This window comes from Triturus cristatus, chromosome 3_1, assembly GCF_964204655.1.
Source record: "Triturus cristatus chromosome 3_1, aTriCri1.1, whole genome shotgun sequence".
In the NCBI taxonomy this organism is placed as follows: domain Eukaryota; kingdom Metazoa; phylum Chordata; class Amphibia; order Caudata; family Salamandridae; genus Triturus; species Triturus cristatus.
Genome location: NC_140583.1, coordinates 784,481,264 through 784,504,867, shown reverse-complemented (window position 1 = coordinate 784,504,867; position 23,604 = coordinate 784,481,264). Strand labels below are relative to the sequence as shown.

Genomic DNA, 23,604 nt, shown 5'->3' with positions numbered 1-23,604 from the left:
TGAGTGGACATACAAGAGGTTGTATGGGGTACCTCACTATACAAGACTCTACATGCTTCCCTACCCCCACCTCTAAATATCCTCCCAACCACTTAACCTAACCCAGTAACTATCCACATTCCTACCATAACCAAAACTCTGCAATTGTGACCTTTAACCTCTCCTACTGTTTATCACTGCATCCATTAATCTATAACTAAACTAATTTCCTACATTGTAATCTTTCACTTCCTGCCACGACCAGATGTGAGTTTGTTTACAGCCTCGCTTTCATCTTGGTTAATCGATAGCAACAACAATAAAATTATTTAAAACCATGCAAGCGTCTCAGCCAACTGTCAACTGCACCTGTCTCAAAGTGATAACCATACATCATGTTAAAACCCTGCACACCTGTTCCAAAGAAAAGCACCCATGCAGGACCAACACTGTGTGCAAAAATCACATCCTAGGCCCCTAAGATGAGGTGTGGGTGGGCAGAAATCCCCCCAAACCCCCTTTTCAAACCCTACCAGCCACCAGTTTATCTAGGAGAAAATCAAAATCTACAGCCCAAACGGGCTGAGGTTATAAACAAAGGGTGCTACCTAACGAGCCCAAACTCGACACAATCTCAGACTGTACCACCTCCCCCAATCCTCCCTGTTTGACTGCCCCCCAAAATCCTATTGGGTGAAAGAGGCACAGCACAGACGACTGACCAAGGTCTATGTGGAAAAGGCTGCTTTAATTGAAACAGGTGCACATCACACATTTAATAGGCACTCTACCTTAGAAAAACTAATGCCTTCCTATACAAACCTTTACCTACATAACCTAACCCAGTAACTATCCACATTCGTATCATAACTAAAACACTAGAATTGTGACCTTTAACCTGTCCTACTGCTTATCACTGCATCTATTCATCTATAACTAAACTAACTTCCTATATTGTAATCTTTCACTTCCTGCCTTGTCCAGATGTGAGCTTATTCACAGCCTCCCTTTCAACCTGATTCACCGATGGCAACAACTATAAACTTATCTTATCCCATGCAAACTTCTTGGCCAACCACCACTCAGGAATGGGCCTAGCACCCAGAAGTTTCCTGACCCACCTTCCCCCCACCCGCAATAAGTGTTTCCTCTTTTTTTTTATAACCTTGTGTTCAAGGCCTGAGCCAAGACCTCCTCCAGCTGCAGTAGGTACAGATCCATCCTGTACTGGGAAAGATGCACACCATCCCCTCATAAAAAGGAATATTCTTACATCTGAGAATTGCATGCTTAATCCTGTCAAAACCTTACGCCCTACAAAAAGACTTAATTTCTCTATTAATCATGTGCCATGCTAAATTCGCCTAGGAACAAAGTCCATTGAAATTACGATACAACCTGTCCACTGCCATATAATCTCTCTCAAATCCTTCTTCATGGCTATCAACAGTGCCAAACCTTTTTCCACCACCAAATCATTCTTCCCCCGTTAAATCACCAGCACATATGGACACCGCTTAGCCTTCAGCATCTTGTTCAAACATGGACCATCTCCCACTGCAGACGAGACAAAGCATCTGCAATGTCATTGTCCATTCTGCGAACATGTGCTCTGAACACAATATCATGCTTCAGACATCCCACACAAAACGTGCAACAACTTTAAGACTTGTGTGTCCCTAGCTGACTGCTTGTTGACAATTTGCACCCCTGCCATGTTATTGATCTGGAAAAGCACCTTCGGATGAGAAAACTCAGCTCCCCACAGGGTGATAGTTACTACAAGTGGAAAAAACTCCAGAAAGGCAATACTTTGGCTACCATTCTACCACTCCACTGGCCACTCCTCTGCACCCCAACGTCCCTGTCAATACAAACCAAAACCCTTGTCACCTGCAGCATCGAAGCGTTCCACAATGCCTCCCCCAAACTGATCGAGTAATGCCATTGAAAGAATGGAGCTAAAGTGCCACATCCGAAGATCCTCCTTCATCCCAACCAATAAACATAAATGGTGATGGGGTGAGGACAGACCCAATAACAACAGACCCAGCCACCTACAAAAGTCCAACCTGCCCTCACCACTCTACAGGTAAAATTCAAATGACATAGCAGCACCCTCACCTCTTTCACTCGTACTTTGTTTTTTGACAGCATGGTATCCAGCAACAAATGCATCATCAATTTTTTGTCTACTTGAAGATGCGCCTCCAAAGTTGCTCATTTATTTCAATCCCCAGTAATGTCATGATGGTACTGAGGCACACTGTCTTATCTGGAGCCACCAGGACCCAGAAGTCCTCCATGAGATCTTGAAAACTTACCAGCAGCTGCTGTCAGTCTGCCCAGCCAGGTTGGTTGACACAGAAAAAATCATCCAAGTAATGTGTCACATCCACATGCCCCATGGCTTAGGTGAATAGTAACTGCAAAAAGGAGCTAAAATACTCATCGAAATTGCACAATATCAAGCATCCCATAGGCAATTCTTTGTCCTCATACCACTGTCCGTTAAACTGAATTCCTAGCAACTGGAAGAACCTAATGTCACACTTAGCCATTTCTGCTCCACAGCCCACACTCTCCACCATTGCCATTGCCACATTCACTGATGAGTAGGACACAAATGCCAGTTCCCTGAGAGAAAATCATCCACCGACCTCCCTGTAGGAAGCTGGCTTTTTATGCAGTGCACCAAAATGAGCAACACTATATTGAAAGTCCAGATGACCCTTATTGGCTTACGGGCTTAAATTAATATTCCCAAATGCTCTCTATGTGGTAGTGTGGGCAAGCAGTTTAGGCTTATCAGAGAGTAGTGTTAAGCATTTGTTGTACACACACAGTCAATAAATGAGCCACACACTGAAAAAGAAATTCGAGACCAATTCTGAAAAAAAAGACATATTTTTATATAATTTTAGACACCAAGATTATTGGAATCAGGTAAGTACTTTAGACGTTACAGATTTTTACAGATAAAAAAGTAGAAAACCACAGCTGTCAGATTTGAGGCATGAGCCTGGAACACAGTAATGATATCCTACGGGAGAAACGTTCCCTGTATAGGTACACTAACAGACGACTTACTGGACTGTCTTTCTGGACTTAAGGTAAATAGAGGCCAATGTCCAAGAAAGCACCAGCAGTTCAAGTTTACCTGCCCTGGGGTGCCCATGTGCAGAGGAGCTGTACGCTGCGGTAGCCTCTAACGCTTCATGCTAAAGTCAATAGGCAAAGTACCTATAGGTAAAAGGCTGCAATTGGGGACCAGTCTGGCCGAACCCTGGGGGGGCTCAGCCCTTGAGGATCTCAGGACCACAGAGAAATTATCAATTTACGTGAGCCCGGGGTGGGGATCTCGGGTGCAGGGATGTTTATCAAGTGGGTCGTGAGTTAGAGGCTCTCATGGTTCTTGGTGTACCTGCAGAAGAGAGAAAAGAAACACACCGAGGCCACTCTTAGCATGGGGACTGTCCTCTCTTTAAGTCCCTCAATGGGCAGGTGAGTTTTGGCAGCAGTGGTACTCTGACTGAACACAAACAAGCCTTGGTGCTTGCAACTGGCTCACATACCCCATATATTGGTGCAGGGGACTCCTGGAGGGTCTAGCTGCTCAATGTACGCTGGGATCCAGGGGTGACCTCTGGGAGCCACAGAGTCCTTCTTCTAGGGTGCTTCTCACTCGGTGGGCCCGGGGGTTGACAGAAAGCAGTACAGGGCAGATGTGGTAAGTGCCTGCTGGTGCAGGAAAGTGGCTCCTCTACTTCAAGGGAGATTTTTCTGGGTTGACGAAGTGCTGTGCAGACCTCCATGGGTTTGGGGAGGCTGTTCCACTTCTGGAAAAGTAATTTCTTTTAATTGTTGGAACAGCAGCAGCCAAGCAGGGGTTTACGCCAAGTTCGATGCAGGTCCACAGTCCTCAGGTCTTTGGCTCTTCTTTTTCCTTCTTCTTTTTTCAGGCAGACAAATCGGAGTTCCTTGTTCCAAGGGGCCACCTAAGTACTAAATTTAGGGGAATTAAGAAGAGTGACGGGTAGTAGCCGATGGGCTACTTACACCTAGGACCATAGCATCCCCATATTATCACTTCCTGTGGGGAGAGGGCATGACGTTGTCTCAGAGTTCTTAATTCCACCCAAAACTAAATGGTGAGGGGCGTGGCCGGCTGCCTAGCAAGATGGTCACTACATGAAGCAGCTCTGAGCCCCGTCCAGCTAATCGAGACAAATCCGCACCCAGCTCTCTTAAAAACTACCGACGCACGGCTTACCCTGCTGACGGAGTGCCACGAGACTGGAAATACACTGAAGCATCTGCTGGGGCTGCAACTGAAGCCTCGAGGTTGTTGCGGCCGGCAGCCTGACGCTTCTTGAGCCGCGCTCGTGGCCTGGAGGATGTCTTTTTTGGAGCTGCAGGGCCGGGTAGCGGTGGAGCTGAGGGTGGAGCGTGGAGTACTCGGGAGGAGGACATCCCTTGGGGGGTGACTTGCCCTAACACTGCACGCTGGGGAAGCGGAGACAGGGGCCGCATCTAAACTTGAACCAGCAGCCTGCTCCACCACCCGGTGGCCCGCTCCAGATGGCTGCGGCATCCTGAAGGTAAGGAGTTGGTGGCGGGGAGGAGACACAGCGGTTGTGGCGAAGGTGCCCTCACCCACCTTTTGCTGCCTGTCACGGGTGAACTTTCCGCAGTGACACAAACTGAGGCACAAAGACGCCAAGAAACTCAGACGCTCGTCCCGGCCCCACGGCTGACCTGAACCTTTGCGGTGTGCTCCCCTCAGCAGCGGTCTGGTGTCCTCTGCTGGGCCCTGAGCAGCTATACACGGATATCCTAGCAGTGAGAGACCCCTCACCTGGGCCGGCATTCACTAAAGGGACCGCAATAACTGAGGATCTGTGGGGCGTTCCTCAGGCCAATAAACCCGGGACTGATTCTCAGCCAGACACTAAAATTGGATTGAGGTAACCTGCCGCAGCACCAACAGGCCAGGCCGTACGGGTCAGGCAAAGCTATGACAGGTGGTGGAAGCTGTGACACTCCCCAGATTAGTGCTGATCTTTCCTCAGGAGGAGACAGAAGGAGGGTGCCTGACCCACCTCGGGCCATAGTAACTGTGGATGGCCCCAGGGGACCCAAGAACAGCCACCAAACCAAGTTGGATTAATATAAGATCTCAAAGGGAACCCCAGCCCAAGGTGAGTTAACTGCCTCACTCCTACCTGCGGCAGCTGACCCTATTACAGAGGATACACTCACACTTGGAGATATAGTGGCTGCCATCCAGGGAGTACGATCATCTCTAGAACACAAGATAGACACAATGAACACAGAACTCACACTTGTCAGAGCTGATCTGCGAAATATTGGGCACAGTGGTGGCTTGCTGAGGGAGTGCTGCGGGGCGGTGGGGCAGGGTGGGGGAGAGGCAGGGTGGGGGGGTGGTGGACATTGAGCGCGCTGCATCGCCGTAAGTTGGAGTCCACTACCCCCCGCCCTGCCCCTCCACTGCCCTCTCCCAGTGCCCCGCAGCACTCCCTCGGCGAGCCGCCACTGATTGGGGACAAGGCTAAAGACATGGAAATAACCACGGCGAAGCTGAAGGCGGAAACAACCTCTCTCAAAGTTCAAGTGGATGACCTGAAGACCGTCGCGGCAAACCTGGAGGCCCGCCTGGAAGATACAGCAAGATGCTCAAGGCGGAATAATATCTGTATACTTGGAGTCCCTGAAAAAGCGGAGGGCCCAGCAACTGATCTATTTGTGGAAGACTTAATACTGAAAAACCTGCAGCCCCATGGGCTCTCCAAATTCTTCTCAGTTGAGAGGGCACATAGGGTGCTTGGGGCTTGTCCCCTGCCTGGGGCTCCCCCGTGTCCCATTATAGTGCGAATCTTCAACTTTTGAGATCCAGATGTAATCTTGCAGATGGCACGGATTGCCTCCTTACTAAAATATGACAACGCCACCGTTAATTTTTTTGCCGGCTTTACCCTCAAAGTCCAAATGATGAGATGCTCCTTTCTGGAGGTCAAGAAAGCGTTGAGGGAAAAAAATATCAAATCCTCCATGCTTTTCCCGGCCCATCTGAGAGTGATATCTGAGGATAAAACATGTTTTTTTTACCTCACCAGAGGAGGCCTGGGAGTGGCTGGAGGGGTTGAGAGGGGTCCCTGGAGCCAACGTATGGCACCGGAGACAGGTCACAATGAAGAGAAGGAAAGCGGCGCGGCCAGCATGGGTCGAACTGGCGAGGTAGGCTCTCCCCACCTTGAAATCACATGAACAAAGACTGATGACTCTGCATTTGATGTGCCCTATATTATGCTGGAAACAACTTAATGAAGTAGATATAGTTGGTCGGGGGAGAGGTGACAGCTGTTTCCTCTCTACAAAGTTATTTGTTTTGTTACTGAGTGATGAAAGGCGCTCTGCATAGTTGGGAAAGTGGGCAGTTCAGGGCCCGCTTTGCAGGGATACATGGAGGGAGGATAATGTTGGGAATTAGTTTCTGTTTTTCTTATTACACCGAGCAATTCAGAATGATACTCTTACCGCACAAGATGCACAGTCACATACGATTGACAGGGCAAATGACAACACTTGCTCAGACAGAAGCAAGAGACACCTATGTCGGACACAATAGATAAAACCCAATTGCGTATATTGTCATGGAACGTCAACGGTCTGGGTGACAGAATAATAGTACTCCAATACATAAAACACCGTTCGCCTAGCGTTGCCTTTCTCCAAAGACATATATGACCGACAACAAGAGTAAAGTACTGGACAGATGGTAATACAAAATGCTGGCTCATGCCAGCTACACATCCAGTTCCTGAGGGGTGGGAATATTGGTTAAAAAGACTCTGGCATTTTAAATTCACACCACTCAAGTTAACAAACAGGGAAGTTACGTGGTAATTGCGGGTATATGGGAGGAAGCACCCATCAACCTTATCAGCGTATATATTGCACACCAAAACTCCAGGACGCCACATTGGAGGAGCTAAGTGAAATGTTACTAGCCCTCCCTGAGGGTGCGCTCTGCATAGGGGGAGACCTGAACCTAGCTCTTGATGACACTACGGACTGCTGGCCTGCTCGACAGAGTTTGAGGTGACAATCCCTGTTAGGAGGCTATCTCAACACCATGGGCCTAATCGACATATGGCGAGTCCTACACCCAGGAGAGCGACAATACACATTTCACTTGTGAGCGCACAGCTCCCTTTCCAGAATAGATTATCTCCTGACGTTGACACAGGACTTGCCGGACTTCCGAACTATCCGACATTTACCAAGAGGCATTTCAGACCACGCACCCATATGGGCTATCTACGGGGGACAAACTTACAACTTTGCCAATACATGAAGCTAAACCTGTACCTCCTCAAAGTCCCCACCATTCGGAAGGCGATATAAGTAGCCACCGAACAATACTTTACCGAGAATGAGGCCTCAGTAGACTCGGCTGTGGTGGTATGGGAGGCGTACAAGTGGTCATCAGAGGTCAGGGAATATCCTTGGGTGTGGGCCACAAAAGAAATAAAAGGGCACAAATAGAAACTATTGAAAAATATATCAGCCTACTCGAGGCTCAACTTACAAATACAGACAAAACTGACATTCCCCACAGTTTGACCATTAAACAGATGGAATATCGTGGGCTTGCAAGGGTATAAGCCATAGGGAATCAAAGTGCGACACTCCATTGTGTCTATGAATATGGAGACAAGGCTGGAAGGCTCCTGGCCTGGTTCGATAGGTGGGAAAAGGCAAATAACTGAGTTCACAGACTACAGTCCAAGGAGGGTAAATACATAGCAGACAGAGTAGAAATAGCGGAAGAGTTCAGCGCATATTACAAGCCTCTCTTCTCCCCATCCAGGGATGTGACCCTTGAAGACTGCTGCGAGTTCCTAAAAGACATTCCACTCCCGATCCTTACTATTGCAGATAAGACCCTCCTTGATGTAGACATAACTCAAGAGGAAATAATATAGGCAATCTGTGAATTAAAAATGGGCAACGGTTTACCAGTAGAATTCTATAAACACAATGCCACAAAACTAGCGCCTTACCTGCTGGGGATGTGGGAAGAAAGTAAAGAATGGGGAATCCTCCCGAGTGACCAACGTAAAGCCACAATATTAGCTATCCACAAAGCTAAATGTCTGTTAAAAGTGATCTCCGGACTGGTTCACCGAGACCAGTCTGGATGTATGCCGAGGACAAGTACTGCACTCAATCTCAGGAGACTTTATGGAGTGCTGAGCAGGGTGCAATATATACAGGAAGACGCTGTGATTTTGTCCCTAGACACCCGTATGGCGTTTGATACCATAGAATGGCTTTATCTATTTGAAGTGTTGGCAGAACTGGGGTTTGGATCACAGCTCCTCTGTTGGGTACGACTCCTCTACTCTGAGCTACTAGCCCAGGTAGGGGTAAATGGAGAAACCTTCGAAACCTTTCCATTGTGATGCGGCACCCGCCAAGGTTACCCGCTTTCCCCCCTCCTGTTTGCCACAGTCCTGGAGCCACTCACAGCATGGATACAAGGGGACTCCGCTGGGTGTTGCAGTTGGCGGACAGAATATCGCTCCATATGGATTATATTCTCCTTTGAAACTATGACGTGATCCCGCCGTCTTTTTCCCCGCAGGGAATCACAATGCGATCGTTACAACGACCGCGTTGTGATTCCGCATACCATTACTCCGCAAGTCGGAACAACGACTTGCGGAGGGGGGGCGCTGGATGTTGGAATAGTATAATTTACTATTCCAACTCCGGTATGTGTGGACACTAGGGAAGGTGTTGGATTTTAAATCCAACACCTCCCCCCCCCCCGCAAGTCGTTGTTCCGACTTGCGGAGTAATGGTATGCGGAATCACAAGGTTTCGTGGTAAACGTTGTTTACCTTCTCCTTTACCTTGTGGAGCCCAGGCGTTCCCTTGCCAGAGTCATTAATATAATTGAGAACTTCAGCAGAGTATCTGGATATTCGATCAACTGGGAGAAATCATTACTATTTACACTACATGGAAACCCGCCCACACTGCCCAAGGGCTGTGCAATTCGAATAGCCACAGATGGCTTCACGTACCTGGGAATATTTGCCACCACGGATCCCACCCTATCTTATACTAAAAACCTCATTCCACCACTAGAACGGATGAAGACAGACGTCCAACATTGGATGGCACTCCCACTTTCTATTCCTGGGAGGGCAGCCCTCTTTAAGATGATGGCACTTCCACGTTTCCTCTACGCCATACATAACGCATTTCCTGTCCCCGTGAAATACTTTAGGGCAATATATTCTGAGCTATTGACTCTCCTATGGGATTGAGGATCGGCACGGATCGCACTCAAAAAGTTAACTCGCGGTGGTATGATGGAGGGATTGCCCTACCCGATATACAGAGGTATTACTAGGCTGCACAACTAACCACTATCAACCAATGGGTATACCTACTGGACGACGAACACTCAATCAGGATGGACCGTTGGATGATGCGTCCTGGCGGATACCTAAGGGCCCTATATACGTCGCCTCCAAATTCACAGCAACAGAACCGCACAAACATCACAATCAAAATCTGGCACACAGCTCATAAGGTGTTGGGTTGGGAAAGCAAACTGATGCGATCTAGGCCCTAGGGACACTAGGAAGATACACGGTATTCGATAAATGGGATCTCAGAGGACTATACAAAATTGGAGACCTATGTGCGCAGGGCACAATACTCTCTTTCGCAGACCTCCAGAGAGAATATATTTTGGCAGATTCAGAATTCTTCTGATACCTGCAAATTAGACATGCATTACAATCCGTAATGCCCACAGGAGATGAACTTCCAGACTGCTCTGCACTTGAAGACAGACTGCTTGATGGACATATGATTTGCAAAGCAACCTTGCTCACGTATAGAGAACTAACAAATAATCTACCTGCCACACTTACAGCTACGAAAAAAATGGTCACTAGAAGTAGGAGGCCTAGATGATGATGAATGGTCGGAGGCGTTAGCCTCACCTAGAGAAGTTGCCATTAAGGCACGATTTAGGTTGATCCAACTTAAGATATTACACAGGGTTTACTACGCTTGCACTGCACTCTTGAAAATGGGTAGAACATCAACTGAGAACTGTCGCTGTATGTGTATTCAAAAGGGCACCTTCTTTCATATTATTTGGGAATACCCTACAACCCTATTGGAAGGGAGTGATGACTAAGATGATTGAGGTATGCGAGGCGTCGACAACCCCAACGCCAAAAATGGTGCCTCCTGAATATCTGGGAAGAATTAACTATTACAGTAATGGTGAAAATTTGGATGTCATTGGGGAAAGGAAATGGAAACATATAGTGGCAGAAAAGACAGTTTATACTACTAGAGGTTGCCCTGGGAAATGGGTTAAGTTTGGGGTAAATGGAGTTACGCACACAGAGGACTATGCGCACCCCCCCTGTTGCTGTGTTGCTTAACCGAAATGTCACTTGACTTCACTGCGTAATGACTTTTCCCTGTGCTGTATTGTATTGTTTCATTGTGTAGCCTTGGTTTATCTTTTCTCACACCCCTTCCTTTCCCTTTGTTTCGCTTCCATAACTAAATAAAAAGTTTTATTTAAAAAAAAAAAAAACTAGATGGTGGAACCTTTCTTTCTTGGAGCACATCAGGTGGCCCACCTTAGAGGTGTGATTAGCCTGGAGATCCAACACACCTACTCTGCATAGCTAATTTCCTACCCGTCCCAGTGTAAAATGGGCCTCAGGTCAGGGAGTGGCATTCTCCAAGTCTGGAGGAAGTCGGGGTCACATTATAAAGGTGCCAGAGGCTTTGAAGCCTCTGGCCTTGTTATGCAGATTCACTAACCATCCTGCTGGAGGAGGTGATAACACCTTCTCCTGAGCAGGCATTGTTTGCTAACAGAAGAGGTCCCTCTCTGTTACCAATAGGGGACCCGCATCTCCAGGTGCCTGCAGGCCATCTGCCACCCCGCTCACCTCACCCTGCGTGCTGTCCCGGAAAAGCATCACCTACCTCTGGCACCCACCTCCCTGTATGCCCCCTTGAGTATCTGCCACTGCCTCCCTCCCCTTCTCTTTCCAGGAGTAGGTCCTCCTCAGCAGACTCTCCCCTCTGACTGGCAATCTACCGGCTGCACCCCAGCTGACCCCCCAAACCATCTGCTACTATCCCACCCACTTCCTCTTCACTTCATTCCAACATTGCAGCCACAGTCACAGAGGCCGTGCTACTACCCCTGACTGGGGCCCAAGTGGCCAGTAGCCACCCCCACCCCCTGGTGCTGAAGCTCCCCCAAAGGAGCTGTGCCCCAGCCTCCCTCTCTGCTCTTCCCCCTCCCACCCAGACAAGCTCCCCCATTCTTCCACAAGGCCCTGCGAGGCCCTGTCCCACCATCCCATCCTAGCCAAGCGCACCTCCATAAGCCATACAGGCACCCTGATCCCACCACCTCGACATCATGGTGGTCTCTCGGTCCTGCTGCTGCTGCTCCCGCCTCGCTCCCTGAGAAGAGTGTTAAGCTCCCCCCACCCCCTGCTGACACCCCACAAAGCTGCTCCCTTCATGCAGGTTGAGCGCAGCAGCCTTCGGCTGCGCTCCTCCACCGCCTGACTCTTGGGAAAACCACCATCACCTGTCACGCTTGGGGCCTGAGGCAGATACCAATCCTGCCCCCACGACCTCCAGCCCTTGCCTTCGGGGCCACATAACTTTCGGCCCTGCTTTGTAGAAAACATGCTCATACCACGGCCATCCCCTCTCTCTGAGGCTCTGCATGTCAGATGGCCAGAGCCTGCCTCCGTGCCATCCACCAGCGAATCAAATCGCTCTGCCTTGTGTAGCAACCGCAAGACCTGGGCCACCTTACCCTCCCCCTGCTCTGCCATAACCCACACTCTACGAACCACCTCACAACCTTCCCCCCCTTTTCAAAACCTACAAGCCACCAGGTCACATTGGACAAAATGGAGATCTATAGCCAAAATGGGCTGAGGGTATAAACAAAGGGGGTTGCCTAACAAGCCTAAATATATCCTGAACCCGGCATAGTCTCAGACTGTAGCACCTCCCCCAATCCTCTTGGGTGGCACACCTCCCCTGGTCAGCTGCCCTTAAAAACCCTAATATATGAACGCACAATGTGTAGCTAACAGGCTGCTATTTACAGCTTCCTTTAGGGTACAGGAGAGTCAGCCTTTGGAAAATGCGTAACTTGTTTTTTCACGTTTGATCTGCAGATAGCTGTCTTGAGCTCTGTAATATTTGACTGGGATGGTTACTATTATGTGAACGAATGTGGTCTTGTGATGGCAGACATTTTCATCTGCCATCTTGTGGTTGGCTCAACACTGCTATGAAGGTAGCACTATTATAAGACAGGAAAAATCTGGTGACATGCACAATGAGATTTCATTAAAGTCTGACACCGCAACACGCACACTTATATGCTGCAAATTATGTATTTTATTAGGATGCAAGATTACCTACGAAACTTGGAGGTAGGCATAATTTTCTTTACATATTGGTATAATGTGTAAGAACTAGTGCATATGCCAGTACAGAGATGCAAAACAGTAACATATTCACAGCGCATCCATTTCCAATTCAAAAAGCGTGGGATTTTCAAGGTGTTTCATCACCGGGTCCTTTATTTCATTTGGTTGAGGGACAGGCCAGAATGCAGACATAACTGTTGCAGAGCTCTAACTCAGTGTCTGTAGAAGATTCCCCCATATTGTTTAGAAGGCTGCAAAATAAAAGAGAGAGAGTAAGGAAGCAATAATGTATTGCTTGGTTCAAAATAGATTTTATAATTACTTGAGCTTTGCTGGACTTTTTCCGCATTGTCCCCAGCAATGAGAGGGAGCCCATGCTCTCCACAAGTTACAATACACAGGCATACACACTTTCCAAATACTTGGGAATCATTGGGACTATTTTATTACCTCCCTTAGGGCCTCATTACTATAGCGAACGGACTTCAGTCCGTCTGCCATCGTTTCTTACTTGTGACCGCCTGCCTACAAGGCGGCAGTCCCACAGTACGAATTACGATGCAACCGCCACAGATGCGGTCGTATTGCCTATGTTTTGATTTGTGGCTGCATCACCCGCCGCAAAGCAAATAAGGGACAGTTTACATATCCCTGTTCTTCATGGCAGGCACCATGCGGTGTGCCTGCCACATGGTGCAGGGATGTGTAGGGCGGCACCTTAGGTGCCCCCCAGCTCTCGTGTCTGGGGGCCAGGGGTTGTGGGGGGCCCGCAACTGGTCCCCAAAGTCCCTTTCCGCCTGCCTGTTCATGGTGGGTTAACCGCCATGAATAGGCAGGCAGAAAGGGACATCGTAATCCCTACGGTGGTGCCTGATAGGCACCGCCACCATAGTAGGGACTACGAGCCCCTCCGCTGCACTGGCGGGCTCAAGGAGCCCATCGGATGCATGGCAGTCAGTCTTTACAAATGCCACACATCCGCCCACCATCATAATATGGCAGGCGGTAAAGTTGGTCACGATGGCAGGGAGACCGCCACCGGTCTCCCCGCCATCGTAATGATCCCCTTAGTTTTGCCTCTTGCTCTTTATATTCACCTCTCCAAGCCTTTAATTGTATAAACTAACTGCCTCAAATCTTCCATTCATAGATGTCAAGCCACCAGAAATCTGACTCGTTTATATTCTAGAACTTATATGAATCTATCTATCTATCTATCTATCTATCTATCTATCTATCTATCTATCTATCTATCTATCTATCTATCTAGCTACCTACCTACCTACCTACCTTTTGGTAAATATATATATATATATATACATATATATATATATATATTATCTACTGGCGGTCGCCAGTAGATAGTTATAGTTAGGATCGTGTTTCCATAGGAAATCCGCAACATTCTATTTGGAATAACTATGGCGCCGATTGGCGAATCGTCGCGAAATTTTCAAAATAGGTGGGGCGCTCCGCTCCGTCCCTGAAAGTCTCGGGGGGATTCGTCAAGCGGTGGCTGAGAAAAAGGGAGGGGTCCCAAAACGCGTTTTCCCCATGCATTTTTCCATAGGACCTTTAGTCCAAGCTACAGCCCGAACGGCTGAACAGAATTACTTGAAATTTGGCAGAGAGGTAGTCCTCAGGTCAGGGATGTGCCTTTTGCAGGTCTGGTGTAAATCTGTTCAGTATTTCCTGAGAAAATAGCATTTAAAAGCATATATATATCTATAAGCGCGCACCGTGCACGTACGGTAAATCTTACCGTACGCGCACGCTGCCGTGCGCGAGCGCGATTCTGATTGGTTGTTAGATCTTAGTAAACATTCGAATCGGTCGAAACAAGGAAGTGTCAGCCGCCATTTTGTCTCTCGCAGTCTGAGGGGGTGAAAAACAAAGGTGTAGAACGTGAAAAGGGGGCAGGGTGGACAATTCCTGACCCCCTAGCCTTTGTCAGGGGGTCCCAGAAGGACCCCCAAGGGCCAAAATGTCTTTTAATTTTGTTTCGAAAAATCGCGGAGTGCGCGTAGCGTGCGCGTAGCGTGCGCGTACGGTAGAAACGGAAAAATTCCGTGGACTGCGTAACGTGGGCGTGCGGTGCGCGAAGCGCACTGTGCGCCCACAGTGCGCGCACGGTGCGCGAAGCACACCGTGCGCGTACGGTACGCGCACGGTGAAAAACCTTAAAAAAAAAAATAATAAATACATAACTTAGCATTTAAAAAAACGTACAAATTCACTGAAAAAACCATAGGTTTCACACACGTTATAGTTAGGAATTAGCATTTAAAAAACCTTGCAAATTCACTTAAAAAACCATAGGTTTCACACATGTTATAGTTAGCTGGACATTTCACTTGTGAAAAACCATTGAAATTCCCCCGTTATAGTTAGTGCAGGCAACTATAACTCACGCGACCGCAATCCTCTGCTGATGACGTCAGATATTACATCACTGATGACATATGTGTCTTTCTGCAAAAAAAATATTTGTAATATATGTATAGCTAAAAATTAATGGAAGAAGACATGGGTAAATAAGTGTCTAAATACAGTGATGTAATATCTGACGTCATCAGCAGAGGATTGCGGTCGCGTGAGTTATAGTTGCCTGCACTAACTATAACGGGGGAATTTCAATGGTTTTTCACGAGTGAAATGTCCAGCTAACTATAACATGTGTGAAACCTATGGTTTTTTAAGTGAATATATATATATGTATATGTATGTATATGTATATATGTATATATATATATATATATATATATATATATATATGCACACAGAATCTTTTGATAGAAGGACTCGCACTCGGAAGGATACACATGAAGTTTTAATTAACACTCGTAACGCGTTTCGTCAGTGAAACTGACTTGATCACACGAAGTGCAACAAGAAACAGGAAGTATTTATCTGACTGTTGAAACAGACGACAGGCACAAGTAAATTGGCAGGTGATGGCAGTAACCATGGCGGCCATTACTAAATGTCTAAATACAGAGTAAACCTGCCATGGTTCATGGTTATACTTTGTCCAGAGTTAATCGGTGTACATATAAATCCAACAGAAAATATAACACAAATAGTGCGTTATTCATTGTCGACCAAATTAATGGTCATGGTACTAGTAATGTGTCATTGATTATTATTCATAAAGTCTAGTGCTTCTATCAAATGACACGTGAAATATCTGCATTAAGCAACCCAATAAAGAATATACGCAAGCTGTCAAATGCAGGTGTCAACATGTTGCTAGTAAATGCAAATAGTATATAAAACCGTCATGGTCAATAATTTCCAATTGCATAATTGCCGCAAGACACAATATAAGAACATAATTGCAATATAAGTTCCATGAAGTATATGTGTGTACTTCTGTACCATCAATTAGACGTCGGCATAGTGCCTGTAAGCGCCACAGTTCTGGAGAACCAAAATATCAACATAGATAAACACAATAATTGCTGGAGTATTAGGTCACAAGCCACACGCGAGTCGTTGAGAAACAACAGCCTATTGAAACTTCCATTTCATTCAAAAATAGTGCCCAAACCAATATCAAAATATGTAAAAAATACAGAATTCTTATCTGTGTTCAAGGAACCGGGAAGAAAAGGGTAGGGTAACCGGTGCGGATGAAAATGGTCCGGTAAGATGGCGACCCTTCCTTTCCTCCTGTGCATAGAAAAAGAAAAGGAAATAAAGTAATGTAATCAATGTTATAAAGCACATAATTAAAATACACATGATTCTACTATTCCGTCATAGTACTTACATTGAATAAAAATCATTCTTAACTTTAACAACCAGCAAAAAGGACATATAGAACCATAGTTAGTGGCCTAATCGACACAGGTATACAGATTTGAAATCAGAAAGAACACAAATTTAGTCATCATGTAAATGTACACTAAGTTCCTCGTCGAGATTGTGGCCTTTGGGGAACTTAGTCTCAAGTACAATTATCCATTTGGACTCGCGTTTGCGGAGTAATAGGGTTCTATTCCCGCCTCTTGGTCCAAGGTGGACTTGTTCTAGGATAAAGTAGCTCAACAGAGAGCTGTTGGACAGGTGGAAGAGGTCAAAATGTCTTGCAATGGGATAAGTACTGTCCTTCTTGTTGATGGCACGCATATGTTCCAATACTCTTTTCTTTGCCATACACGTGGTACTCCCAACATACCATAATTTACATGGACATATCAATACATACACACAAAAGGAGGTACTGCAGGTAAGGAATTGATTGATAGTTTTAGGTGTTGTTTGTCCTGGTATATTCACAGTTTTAGTCATGTGGCTATTTCGGCAGGCTTTGCAGTGACCGCAAGGATAGAAACCTGCAAGGTTATGTGTGTTTGTTTTTGTAGATGTAATGTCGTTGTGTACCAGCAAGTCCTTAAGACTGCGACCCTTTCTGTATGTTATTCTTGGTCTACTCTCCACTGTGTGACCAATAATAGGGTCACTTTTCAATATGTTCCAATTATCTGTCAGTATTTTTTGTATTTGTCCAGAGTTACCACTAAAAGTAAGTATAACTCTGCTCCTGCCTTCTGAGGTGTTGTCAGTGATACCAGCATCAGTATGTAGGGTTTGAGCATGGTCAATAGAGTTTACCTTAGAGATGGCTTTCTGAAGGACCCATTTAGGATAACCCCTGTCAGTGAATCTCTTGATCATGGTTTCCTTTTCTGTTTGAAATGCACTTTCGGTACTGCAGTTTCTTCTTGCTCTCAGCAGCTCACCATATGGAATGCTCCATTTAAGGGGATCTGGGTGGCTGCTGAGAGCATGAAGGAGAGTGTTTCCTGCTGTGGTTTTGCGAAACAGATTAGTTTCTAGTTTGTCTCCTTGGGGTTTAATCAGTAGGTCTAGGAATTCAATTGAGTATTGGCTCATGTTACTGGTGAGAGTAATGTTGCGATCATTGATGTTCAATTTTTCTATGAAGGCGGTAGCCATTTGTTCGGTATCAGTCCAGATTACAAAAAGGTCGTCTATGTACCGCAACCAAATTTTTACTTTACTGAAAAAAGGAAGGAGTATGTGTTCTTTTCTGATGTCCTCCTCCCATTTCCCCATGAAAAGATTAGCGAAACTTGGGGCAAAACAAGTCCCCATCGCTGTACCCAGTGTCTGCTTGTAGATGACGCCATCAAACATGAAGATATTGTTAGTAAGGCATAAATGCATCATATCTAACACCATATTGGTATGTTCAAGAAATTCTATCGGTCTCCTATTGAGATAGTGTCTACATGCCTGTAAACCTTGTGTGTGGTCGATGATAGTGTACAAGGAATTGACGTCAAGAGTCATCATGAGATCCGTAGGTTCCCACTTGATGTTACTAAGTTTGATCAAGAAATCTTTACTATCTTTGACATGTGAGGGAAGTTGGGTAACGTATTCGCGCAAAAAGTGATCTACATATTTGGAAACATTTTCCAAAGTACTCCCAATAGAGGATACAATTGGTCTTCCTGGTGGTACTAGCGTATTTTTATGGACTTTGGGTAGGAGGTACAAAATCGGTAACTTGGGATAATCACGTTTTAGGTAGCAATACTCCTCCCATGTAATATACCCTTGCTCTTCCCAATATTTGAGTTTTGCCCATGTGTCAAAAATACTAGCGTTATACAAGTTGGTGTTAGTCTGCATGTAAAATTTGGTGTCACCAAGTTGTCTATGGGCTTCATCCATATACATGTGTTTGGCCCACAGAACGATGTTGCCCCCTTTATCAGCGGGGCGTACTACAATGTTAGAATCATCAGCAAGTAACTGTAGAAATTTCTTTTGCTCAATGGATAAATTGAAACGTATGTCTTTTATTCTATTTGACTGATGTTTAAGTTTCAGTAGAGATTGTGTCACCATCTCATGAAATGTGTCTATGTTATCATGAGGAAGATTCGGGTAAAAAATGGATCGGGGTTTGAATTTGGTAGATCCAGCCGAATCCGTGGGAATTCCCAAATCACCTACTTCCTCAGACATGATGTTCTGTGTGTCATTATCCATAGCTAGGGCATACACATCTTGTAAGATATCTGCATCAGCGATATTCAAGTTTTGAAAAGGACGATTGTCCATAGTCATAACTGGAGGTTGGTTGTCAAAGTCCCGTTTGTACAGATAATGCCATTTTTTTAACTTGATCTTACGAATGAATCTGTATAGATCAATGCGTGTGTCTGCATAATTAAAAATTTCAGTGGGGCAGAAAGTCAGGCCTAGACATAGAGTTTTTTTCTCAGAGAATGTCAATTGTTTCTCAGTTAAATTAATAATCGTTTTATTTACCGTGTCCGGATCCATCATTTCCTGCTTTTTGAGCCACGTTTCTTGTTTCCCATGGGCTCCTTTGTGTTTAGTTGATTCCCTTTGTTTTCGTCTTTTGCGTCGTTGTTTACTCCTCCCCTCCCTCTTCCTCTTCCGCGGCCTCTGCCTCGTGGTGTTCTTCCTCTCCTCGGTGGTGACTGTGTGCTTGCTCTCGGTGCTTCTCGGCCTTTCCGTAAGACCCGGAACTCGTCTAAAAAAGTAGCTGTTCTTGATGTAGTTGGTCTTTCTACCGAAGAACTGGCACTGGAGACTGATTCGCTAACTTCTGAACTTGGGCAGTTCGGTTCTTTTTCTTTATCCAATGGTTGGGTTACTTCCAGAGTTGGTGATACGTCATTATACAAATGATCATATTTGTGACTGTATGTAAGTATCCGGCCGGATTCATAGTCCATACAGTCTCTGTGAAGTTTCCTTTGTTTCCGGTTCTTAATGTCATCTTCATGTTGCAGCAATTTAGGTTTTAAATCAGCCATGAATTTCTGAACAGTATCTTGTTCATTCCCATTTGAGAGATCTGCTTCAATGGTCTTGATTTCTGATATGATTAGTTCTCGGTCTTCCCATGCATACTTGATGAGTATATTCAACATATTGCGGGAACTGTTTGCTGAGTTCTCTTGCCAGTCCTGTAACATGCGTGGGTTCTGGGATTCATATGAGGGCATGATGTAAATTCTCAAGCCCCTGGGGACCATTTTTTTGTCCACATAATCTTGTAAGGAGATTGCTTCCCACCACTTAGCTATTTCCGATTTTTTAAGTTTTTCCAAACGTTTTAGTTTCACTTTTAGCGAAGTATCTATAGCTTGTGTTAGAGTTTGAGAACTACTTCTCACACCAGGTGTACGTGCTAATAGCGTTGCTGCTGCTGCCCGGCGTTCTGATTCTATGTCCATGCTGGTTGAACAGATTAGTGAGACACTTACACACTCTTAGGGGGAGAGGAGGACTGCCACTCTATCACAAAGATGATATCATCAGTGATGTCATTTGAGATGTCATCAGTGATGTCATGAGTGATGTCACTGACCATGTCATGAGTGATGTAATATGTGACATCATCAGCAGTGCATTGCGGGCGCGTGAGTTATAGTTAGCTGAACTAACTATAACGGGGGAATTTCAATGGTTTTGTACGAGTGAAAAGTCCAGCTAACTATAACGCCCCTGAAACCTATGGTTTTTTCAGTTAATTTCTAAGGTTTTTTAAATGCTAATTCCTAACTATAACGTGCCTGAAACCTATGGTTTTTTCAGTGAATTTCAAAGGTTTTTTAAATGCTAATTTCTAACTATGGCTACAGTGATAGGACATGTGAAGAAAGAAGAAAAAACGCACAGAAAGAAAAAAAAGTAATGCAGAAAGAAGCAACAGAAGTCCTCAAAGACGAAGAAAAGTGCAGGAAGAAGGATAACGTGCAGAAAGAACAAACAGAAGAACAGAAAGAAGCCTTGTTGCAAAATCATCCTGTACCCTCAACTTTTTCAGACGGATACTGGTGTTAACTGAGTCTGACTAACCAGTCCTAGAGCCAGTGCTATGTTAAAAGACACTCGGAATACAGTGAAAACACCTACATACACTAGGTAACACTATGCGTTGGGGTTCCCCTGTGATCAGCATGACCTCCTCTGTGAGCCCCTAGTATATAATAGGGCAGGTGATTAAAACTACCTCTTAAAACGCGCCACAGGGCGTGTTTGCACACGTCATCTCAGGCCCCGTCCCCTCACTTCCCCACTGTGTAAACACGCCCTGTGGCCATTTTAAGTTGGGAGATTAAGTCCCCTTGAATCCTGAGGGTCCCTAGGATCCAACTAGACCACTAGGTACCTCCAGTAAGCGCCACAGAGCTGCGTTGCAGAGGGATGTAAAAAGGGGCACGGCCTAGACCACCTCTCTGTAACGCAACGCAGTGGCGCTTACTGGAAGCACCTGGTGGGCTAGTTGGCCCCCAGGGGAACTCAGGATTGAAGGGGAATTATTTCCCCAACTTAAAACGCGCCACAGGGCGTGTTTGCACACGTTAACTCAGGCCCCGTCCCCTCCCTTCACCACTGTGTAAACACGCCCTGTGGCCGTTTTTAGTTGGGAGATTAAGTTCATTTGAATCCTGAGCGTCCCTAGGGTCCAACTAGACCACTAGGTACCTCCAGTAAGCGCCACAGAGCTGCGTTGCAGAGAGATGTAAAAAGGGGCACGGCCTAGACCACCTCTCTGCAACGCAGAGCAGTGGCGCTTACTGGAAGCCCCTGGTGGGCTAGTTGGCCCCCAGGGTCCCTCAGGATTGAAAGGTAATTATTTCCCCAACTTAAAACGTGCCACAGGGCGTGTTTGCACATGTCACCTCAGGCCCCGTCCCCTCCCTTCACCACTGTGTAAACGCGCCTTGTGGCCGTTCTGAGTTGAGAGATTAAGTCCCCTTGAATCCTAAGGGTCCCTAGGGTCAAACTAGCCAACTAAGTACCTCCAGTAAGCGCCACAGAGCTACGTTGCATAGAGGTGTAAAAAGGGGCGTGGCCTCAGAACACCTGTCTGCCATGCAGCTCCCTGGCGCATACTGGAGATACCTGTTGGGCTAGTTGGCTCTCAGGGACCCTCAGTATTGAAGGGGAATTAATTCCCCAACTTACAACTGGCCAGGGGGTGCATTTGCAGAGTGCTGCTAGGAGGGGGCGTGGCCTCCGGCGTGATGCCGGTCTTTTATTTATTTTTTTAAGAAGGAGGGCTGTGTGGCCCCCCTTCTTTTTCTAATTTACTGGCCCTGGGGACCCCATCCCCCAGGGCCTGCACCCTAATTTTTTTGTTTAAAAAAAAAAAAATTGGCCCTCCCAAGGCCTTAATCGGCCCCGGGGACCCCAACCCCCGGGTCAAGGGCTTTTTTTTTTTTTTTTATTCTTTAGGAGGGGGCTGCGTTGCCCCCCTCCTCAGACCACTTATGGCCCCGGGGACCCCATCCCCCAGGGCCGGCCTTTGTTTTTTATTATTTTAAAAAAATACATATTTATAGAAACACTTAGGACATGCTGGACAAACCGTATGTACCTATCACTATGACGATTTGCGTGATAATCATTAAAAGGCAACTATGCATAGAATGAATCCACATGGAATGTATTTACACCGCTAGTGAAGCTCTGACGTGTCTGACGCCCTACCGTGCCTAATCCCGGCGCCCCCGCCGGTGGGTACTCTCCAAGTAGACACCCTTGTCGTTTATTTATACAAACATGGGTAGCTATTGAAGGGCACATTTAATATACACGCACACCAAGCCATTCAAAGGGGATTCCACAAAAATTCGACCAAACTATGCAAGAAACCCCCCTCACGGTTAATAAAACACACATCCACCGCCGGATGTGTAATACTTGCCCGCCGAGTGCCTCACACGTCTGTGTTGTATTCCACCAGCTAGTGCGTATGCTATGACACTCTCTAGCCCATGTGCACTGTAACACCACCCTGTGAATATGTCGTGCCACACTTGCCTTCGCACGGGTTATATTGCCCCATCTAACGTGCCTTCCTCGATGCCTATGTTATAACGCACAGCGCTATGCCATACATATTACAATCTGGGATCCATATCTTTGTCACAGTGCATATGCAACGTTACACTCCCCAGCACATATTTTATATTACAACTTTAGAGACTAGTTAGGTTACACAACACTGCCCTGTGCATATTACACTCCAAGGCGCATATCGCATAGCACGAGCTAGTGCCTGTGCTATCTCGCGCTCTCCAATGAATCTGTCATTGCGCACAATGTATTGCATATTATATTTCATTCCCCGGTTCATCTTATATCACACTTTTTGGTGCATAGTTTATACCATATACTATATCTAGTTTTCATTTTCAATCGTGCTCTCAGGACTATGTTCTATATAACACTGCATCCACCTACCCTTTTCACGGACATTACATTTTGCGATGGGGGTGGAGGGTCAGGGGGAGTTTCTGCCAAGTGAGCCCGGAGTCACAGTCACAAACGTCCTCTTCTTCCTGAATAAAAGTGAGATTATGCTGCATACTTGTTCATATTTTAAGTAGTTCGCACAGACACACATTTTAAAAACAATAAAGTTCCTAATACCCACCTTCTCTGAACAGTTAGCTTGCTGCCCCATCCACCTCCTCCCTATCATCTGCTGTCTGAATCCATGGACTAGCCTCCTCCCTCCTGCCAAGCATGGTCTGATGTGCTGCCACTGCCCTCCATTTAGCATGATGTACCAGTCCACTCCTCCTGCCCTCCATTGCCCAATTCTATGGCCCATCATTGACCTCCTGCTTAGCCTCTGTGCTTAGCTTGCTGCCCCTATTCTCCTTCCCCCTGCCATCCGAGTGCTTTGTGCATGCCCCTGCTCCATCCCATGGACCTGCCACTCCTATCTACTCTGAGTGTTCTGTTGAGCTGCCACTTCCCTCCCACCTGCCTAGCATTGTCAGATGACTGTAACCTGTCCCTGCCACCTCCACCCTGCCTGTCCACATGCCATGCCCCTATCCCCTTCCTCCTGTCCTCCATGGTCCATTTTACTGCCACACCCTTCTGCCCTCCCTGGTCTGTTGTGCTGCAACTGCTCCTCCTGCCTGCCCCGTGCGGTCTGTTGTGAGGCCCCTTCCCCTGAACTCTCTTGTCTGTGCCCAGGTCCTGACCCTCCCTTCTATCCTCTATGGTCCTTTGTGCATGCCCCTGCACCCTCCTTCTTGCCCATCAT

At 46.4% G+C, this 23,604-nt stretch overlaps 1 protein-coding gene across 4 annotated transcripts in view; it reads right to left on the bottom strand.

The window, feature by feature from the left end:
- Window positions 1-12,466: 12,466 nt before the first annotated feature.
- LOC146861028 (putative methyltransferase DDB_G0268948) overlaps window positions 12,467-23,604 on the bottom strand; it is a 598,370-nt gene continuing 587,232 nt past the window's right edge. For all 4 annotated transcript variants that reach the window (XM_085646396.1, XM_085646397.1, XM_085646399.1 and 1 more), the window contains one exon: window positions 12,467-12,772. In XM_085646396.1, coding sequence (XP_085502522.1) covers window positions 12,679-12,772 — 94 coding nt within the window. In that variant the 3' untranslated portion in view covers window positions 12,467-12,678. The remainder of the gene's footprint in view (window positions 12,773-23,604) is intronic.